Source organism: Babylonia areolata, chromosome 22, assembly GCF_041734735.1.
Source record: "Babylonia areolata isolate BAREFJ2019XMU chromosome 22, ASM4173473v1, whole genome shotgun sequence".
NCBI lineage: Eukaryota > Metazoa > Mollusca > Gastropoda > Neogastropoda > Buccinidae > Babylonia > Babylonia areolata.
Window position 1 is genome coordinate 29,379,675 of NC_134897.1, and position 7,337 is coordinate 29,387,011.

Here is a 7,337-nt window from a genome sequence, read left to right on the forward strand (position 1 = left end):
CATGCAAGTGGGGGCAGTTTTCTGTATTTTCATAATGGATGATGATGACGACGAACACGCCGATGCGGTTATGGACATGCGTTTAGGTTTAAGACTGATTTACATGGCCCTGCTCTTGGTTTTAACTCTTTTTTAAACAAAAATTCCCAAAACCTATGAAAGACATTACTAACTGATTCCTTTTATATCATTTTTTTTTTTTACATTTATTTGCTTATTTATCATCATTGTTATCTTATTTATTTATTTATTTTATTATTATTATTACTACTACCTTTTTTATATTATAATTATTATTTATTTATTTATTTATTTGTGTAAGCTTATCTATTATTTATTCACCTTTTTTTTCCCCCTCAAGGCCTGACTAAGCGCGTTGGGTTACGCTGCTGGTCAGGCATCTGCTTGGCAGATGTGGTGTAGCGTATATGGATTTGTCCGAACGCAGTGACGCCTCCTTGAGCTACTGAAACTGAAACTGAAACTTTTATATCATACACCGGCCGCAACCAGGCTTGAGAGTTCAGACACCTGCAGTGCTAGTGAAGTAACGCTGTAAAAGATCCGCGATGCGGATAACGCCCCACTTTGTTGTTACCCCCAGTCTTCCCATCATAGACCACAGCACACAATGTTTTCATTTGCCATTGCTGAGGTTCAAACAGACCACGTCCTCTCTGTAATCAGTCCACGATGGCAGCCACTTTGCCGTGGCAGTTGTTTTTTTTGTTTTGTTTTTGTTTGTATGTTTGTTTGATTTTAAAGAAAGTACCTTATTTCAGTTTGAACATTTGGCTTCCACAACTATGAAAAAAAACAAAAAACACACGAAGAAATATTTTTTTGAACGGATGTGAAACCAGGAGTAAAAATTAGGTCAGGAGCGTAAAAGAAAAAAAAAAAGAAAAAGAAAAAAAAAGCACAGTCACTATCGTCTCTATAATTTCAAAGGTACACAACTTAAGGAAAATGCTGCCTAAAACAACAACAACAACAACAACAACAACAAACAAAAACAAAAAACGCTTCCTGCCCATATATCCACAGGTCAGTGAAAGGTACAGCAGAGGAGCAAAGCCAGACTAGACCCCCCCCCCCCCCAACTCCCCCGCCCCCTCCTTCACCTTTTCACGCAGTCCTGGACCCATGTCCCACGGTTAGGGAATGTTTCTTTCTTGAGCGGATTTTTTTTAAAGGGAAAACTCATTACAAAGGTTTTTTCAAGGAAAGAAAACAAACCCTAATACATTAGCCAACAGACTCGGCCAGGGCTTGAACCAACAAGAAAAGTAGCTACATCCGAAAACAGGCTGTAAGCCCGGTCAGCTCTGGTGGGTAATCCGTGCAACACAAAGGGCCATTACAACCTTTTACAGGGATCTGCTGCCATCCTCTGGCATCCTGCAGGCCAATCCAATGAGGTGCAAAACACGGCGATCAGTGGATCACTACCTTTTTTTTCCTAAAAAGGGGAAAGGGCCACCTTGTTGTTCTCCCTCTTCTTCCCGTGCAGGTTGTTGAATGCGATGCGACACGAAAAGCTGTGTTTCCCCCTCTATACCCTTCCCCTCCTTTCCGTCTGTTTTCTGAGGGAGGAGACTGGTTTAGGTTGAAAGGAAAGAATGTGTGTGTGTGTGTGTGTGTGTGTGTGTGTGTGTGTGGAGGAATTTTGTTTAATGTCCCGTCACACATATCGGTGATTGAAGACATTTTGTTAAAGTATTTATGAATACATTTGAGTATTATCGGTTGGAATGGGTGGGAGATGTAAATGAATGGAAGGTTGGGCGAAACTGGGCAAATGAGGGTGAAATTTGAAAAAAAATCTAAATACAATTACAGGAAATTACTTAAAGGACTTCGTAAAAGAGAAGTCGTTAAACTGACAAGCGAAACAACTGATAATGAATGCAAAAAATCAAAAACATCAATGTTCTCAGTCACTTGTGAAGACACACGTTCGTGTACATAAGGCTTCATCAAGCTACAGTCAAAAATTATATTCTTAATTGTCAGGATACTAAAGCATGTGTGTGTGTGTGTGTGTGTGTGTGTGTGTGTGTGTGTGTGTGTGTGTGTGTGAGAGAGAGAGAGAGAGAGAGAGAGAGAGAGAGAGAGAGAGAGATTCTGACACTGTCGCTGTGTTCATGTTCAGTCAAAAAACATTTATCAGTAGACTGACAATTATTAGTAATGACTGAAATTTCCTCTCTTTTTTTTTTTAAATCGTAAGGCTGAATCCATGTTCAGAAACAACTCGCATATCGTTAAACTGGAATAAATCAAACCGAAACGAACATAGGCTTCATGATAATTATAGCATGAAGGAGCAAGCACGCCCCGTTCCCACTTTCTCTCACCATTTCCTTATTTTCCTCTTTCGCTCATTTGTCACTCATGTTAACACACGAACACGCGCGCTCAAAAGCACGCATGTGTGCATAATTATGCGCATACACACACTCAAAACGCGTGCCAAGTTTCGGCAAAAGGAAGATCATGCACATGGCTTAACTATTTCTTCATGGCCTCAACTTCAGCCCCCCCCCCCCCCCCCTACCCCCGGTCTTCTGTTAACTTCTTTATTAGCTTCATCAGGCGAGTCGGTCTTTTTCCCCGCAAAGTGTTTAATCTTTGCGTCATTAGCTGATCACCAGGGCACCCCCTCGCTGAACGAAGGGGTGAAGCAGAGCCCTCAGATGCTACTAAAACTATTGTAATGTCGTTATACGCTGCGATTTCTTGGCCGCGGCGCTAATTAACCTAATCCAAACGTTTAGCTGGCCACAGGCACGCCACTCGGGCAACAAAAGCCCAAGTTGTCTGCCCTTTCTCGGCAATCGAATTAGCTCTTTCGAGACTCTCGTTCCAACGAGAGCTTAGCCCCGCGCCAAATGAAGTCCTAATTGGGGATTGGCCAGCGCTCTGCACGCGCTCTTTGTCGTGTGGTCAAGCTCGAGGAGTTAATTGCAGGGGAGGCGCGGAGGAAGGGAAAGGGGGCGTGAAGACTGGAAGGGGTGGAGGGTGGAATAATGACCGAGGAGATGATGAAGGAGGTAGGATGGATGGGAAGGGGGCATGGAGGGGGGAGAGCGAGGGGGGTGGGGGGGGGGGGAGGGGAGGGTCGTCAGTTGGGGGAGGAAAGTTCAAGACGTCACGTCCCTGGTGGGTGTGGTCAGCTGTCTGTGGCTGTAGTGCGGTCATCAGATGGTCATCAGGTTCACGCGGAACGTGCGGAGGGCATTGGAGGGGCTGTAGAAAAGGACAGCCGATGAAAAGCTGAACAGAAAGCACACGTCTCCAACAGGGCAGCTGTCAGAATGCCAACCCTTCAGCTTCAGCCTGGGACAGACAGTGGATGAATAGAAACAGACAGAGAGACAGAGACAGAGAGAGTATGGGTCTGACTCCATCTTAGAATGGAATCTTGAAATCTTTTTCTTCTTCAGCTCCCAACAATTACCTTATCGTTTTTTTCTCCACATGTTTCTTTTCTTCTTCTTTTTTTTCTTATTTCATTTTTGCTTCCCCAAAGCTTAAGAATAAAAAAATCAATGGCGAGATACTTTACAGGTAAAAATGAGTCAGCCGAAACATTACCCACGCCACTGAACTCATCAGGATTTTAAAAAGGTTTGAATTGAGATCAAAAAAGATTTTTAAATGCTGACTAAGAACCAAGGATATTTACGATGCATCCGTGACTCGGTTGCAATTATTATATATTTCATACATTAGCATGTGCAAGTAATCATGCGCGCGCGCGCGCGCGCGCACATACACGCTCACACACATACACACACACGCACATCTGTCTAATGTCACTTGAACTGGAAAGACAGACAATTGAAGACAACTACTGCACCAACTCTACTACTACTACTGCTGGTGGTGGTGCTGCTACTACTATAACTGCTACTACCACCACCACAGACAGACACACAGACACACAGACACACACAGACACACACACACACACACACACACACACACACACACACACACACACACACACACACTCACATAGGTATCGTCGGTTTGATTCATGAAGTTTCCAGGTAATTTTGGAGTGGATGACCAATTAAAGTGATATATAACGACACGGTGTGATCCGATGTCCCCCTACAGGTGTGGTTCCAGAACCGCCGGGCCAAGTGGCGCCGCCAGGAGAAGGTGGAGAGCAGCAAGCTGTCCGACACCCTCCCCATCCCCTCCTCCTCCTCCTCCCCAGGCTGCGGAGGTGGCAGTGTTGGCGGGGTCCCCTCCCCCTTCCACCCCGGCCCCTCCCTCCCCCTGGACCCCTGGCTGACCCCGCCCATCATCCAGACCGTCACCCCCACCTTCCCCCCGCCCGCCACCCTGCAGTCCCTCGTCAGCCCCGTTCTGACGTCATCCGCCATGACGTCATACCCCGAGTTCCTGGCCTCGGCGGCGTCCATGAGCGCTGCTGCCGCGGCGGCGGCTGCGGCGGCGTCGCTGAGCGGAGGTCCTGGGCTGAGCGTGTTCGGGTCTTCGCCAGGGATGAGGAAGGAGCTGCAGCAGCACCACCACCACCACCAGGACCAGCAGCAGCAGCAGCAGCAGCTGTCGCCGTCAGCGGCGGATCGCGAGATGCTGCCGTTCAACTCTTTTCACCAAGACCCCGCGTCCTGCATCGAGTCGTTGAGGGTCAGGGCCAAGGAACACCTGCACAAGTACGGGGCTGGCGCCATGTGAGAGAGCTGTGGGGAAAGAATGAAGAAAAGGAAAAGAAGGAAGGAAGGGAGGAAAGAAAGAAAGAAAGGAAGGAATGAAGAAGGGCGAGCTAGGAATAAAGGACAAAAGAATGGGAAATAGAGAGAAATTTAGAGAGAGAGAGAGGGGGGGGGGAGAGAGAGAGAGAGAGAAAGAGCGTAAAGGAAGATAGAGAAAAGTGGAGTGATGGCCTAGAGGTAACGCGTCCGCTTAGGAAGCGAGAGAATCTGAGCGCGCTGGTTCAAGTCACGGCTCAGCCGCCGATATTTTCTCCCCCTCCATTAGACCTTGAGTGGTGGTCTGGACGCTAGTCGTTCGGATGAGACGATAAACCGAGGTCCCGTGTGCAGCATGCACTTAGCGCACGTAAAAGAACCCACGGCAACAAAAGGGTTGTTCCTGGCAAAATTCTGTAGAAAAATCCACTTCGACAGGAAAAACAAATAAAACTACACGCAGGAAAAAATACAAAAAAAAGGGTGGCGCTGTAGTGTAGCGACGCGCTCTCCCTGGGGAGAGCAGCCCGAATTTCACACAGAGAAATCTGTTGTGATAAAAAGGAATACAAATACAAATACAAATGTAAAAGGGGAAGACACTGAGTCATGAATGACAGAAAAAGAAGGCACGAAAGAAGGGGAAGTCTTTCACAGGAAGGGAAGGACATGGGAAAAAAAAGACAGCGGAAAGGAGGACAGGGGGAAAGAAAGAGAATAAAAAAAGGAGAGCAGAGAAGTGAAAGAACGATGGGGAAGGGAAAGGGGAGAGTGCCAGAGACAGGAATTTATGACCAATATATAATAATAATAATAATAATGATATATATAATTATATATATTATTTAAAAGAAGAAAACCACATAATATATAAGTAGGAAAGTCATGTGGCAAGGAGAGAGAGAGAGACAGAAAGAGACGGAGAGATGGATTTATTTTGTGAACAGTTTCAATATGACATCAAAGGGAAGTTGAGGATGTGTGTGACTTTCTTATTGAAGTAGAGTGAAGTTTTACATGTCTTCATGTCGGTGAGTGAAAGAAAGAGAGGGAGAAAAAAGAAATGTGTTGTGTGTTGTTGTTGTTGTTGTTTTTCGTGGTTCAGACATCATACATGACTGTAAGTTTGCCATACCGTGGAAATTATATAAAGAATGTATGAAAGAAAATGCATGCTCTCAGTTCAAAGAAAAGGATTCCTCCAAACAGCCAACGCCCTTCTCAACTGCGACCTGTTGCCCCTTTCCTTGTCCATACCCCCATCGCCTGCACCCTCCACTTGATCCCTTCCTTCACCCACTACATCAATCAGTCAATGATCAGCTGACAGTCAGTCCACCAGTCAGTCACTCCATCCCACAAATGGCCGCAGCGGTCGGCTGTTGGGCCTTATAAACATAAACAAAGACAAAAAACACCCATCAACCTCTCGAGCAACACAACCATCGCCGAGTCAAGCTCTGAACATCTTGGCCTTAAATGGCCGCTTTGCCAACATGTCTTTACACTCCACTAGATCGCCAACCCAATCAATCAGTCGAGCGATAGATCGATCAACCAATCAGTCAATTAACCAACGACACAACATTCAGCAAGTTGGGGATTTCAAAGGCTTTGAATTGGTATAGGGCAAATCAAGACGTTTTCGTTTGTCAGACTTTCAATTATGGTTCTATAATTTCATCAAGTTTTCATTAAAAAGAAGAAGAAGAAGAAACACAGATGGGGAAAAAAAAGGACGACAGTTTGAAAGAGTGGGACAAGAGGGTGGAGGTTAGCAAGGAAGAGTGAGAGGGGGTGGAGAGGGAGGGGGACTTTCCCCGCTTGTGTTGTGGGTGAATTTGTCACGACGAAACTCATTTGAAACTTTGTCCTCTTGAACACCGACCCGAGTTGAAACCATCAGGATGAAGAGATCATTATCCTTTAAAACGTGTAATTAGTTAACACTTGGGGTGTATTCATACAGTTCAAACACTGCAAATGGAGTTCTCGTGTTCCGTCTGCCCTAACCAAGCGAGAGGGGCGGACATTTCATAGCCGTTTCCCCCCTCTTGAGAAAGAATTGATTAAACTGGAGAACAGGTTTTCCCCAAAAGGCTATCGTTCAATTCAAAAGTACCACGCCTATTAATTTTGAATAGCTGAAGGAATGAAAGTAGGACTGAATGATCTCATTCAGGTAGGTTTGGATATTTTGAACATTTAATTAATAATTCCAAGTGTGCTCTGTTTGTGTTTTGCACTTCATCAAGCAAATGAGCAGTTACGCGTACACACACACACGCATACACACACACACACACACACACACACACACACACACGTTCAACCACACACATTCACTCACTCACACAGACATATACACACACACAGACACACACACACACACACACACACACACACACACACACACACACACACACACTGTATGCACCGTGAACACCCTTCGTGATATCACACAGACAACCACAGACACACACACACACACACACGCGCGCGCGCGCGCACACACCCACCCACACACACACACACACACACACTGCATGCACCGCATACACCCTTCGTGATATGAAACAGACAATCCCCCCCCCCCCACACACACAC

At 45.8% G+C, this 7,337-nt stretch overlaps 1 protein-coding gene across 2 annotated transcripts in view; it reads left to right on the forward strand.

The window, feature by feature from the left end:
* The window catches only part of LOC143297176 (retinal homeobox protein Rx2-like), a 37,994-nt gene extending 30,910 nt beyond the window's left edge, over positions 1-7,084 (forward strand). For both annotated transcript variants that reach the window (XM_076609370.1, XM_076609369.1), the window contains one exon: positions 4,129-7,084. In XM_076609370.1, coding sequence (XP_076465485.1) covers positions 4,129-4,716 — 588 coding nt within the window. In that variant the 3' untranslated portion in view covers positions 4,717-7,084. The remainder of the gene's footprint in view (positions 1-4,128) is intronic.
* The last annotated feature ends 253 nt before the right edge of the window (positions 7,085-7,337 follow it).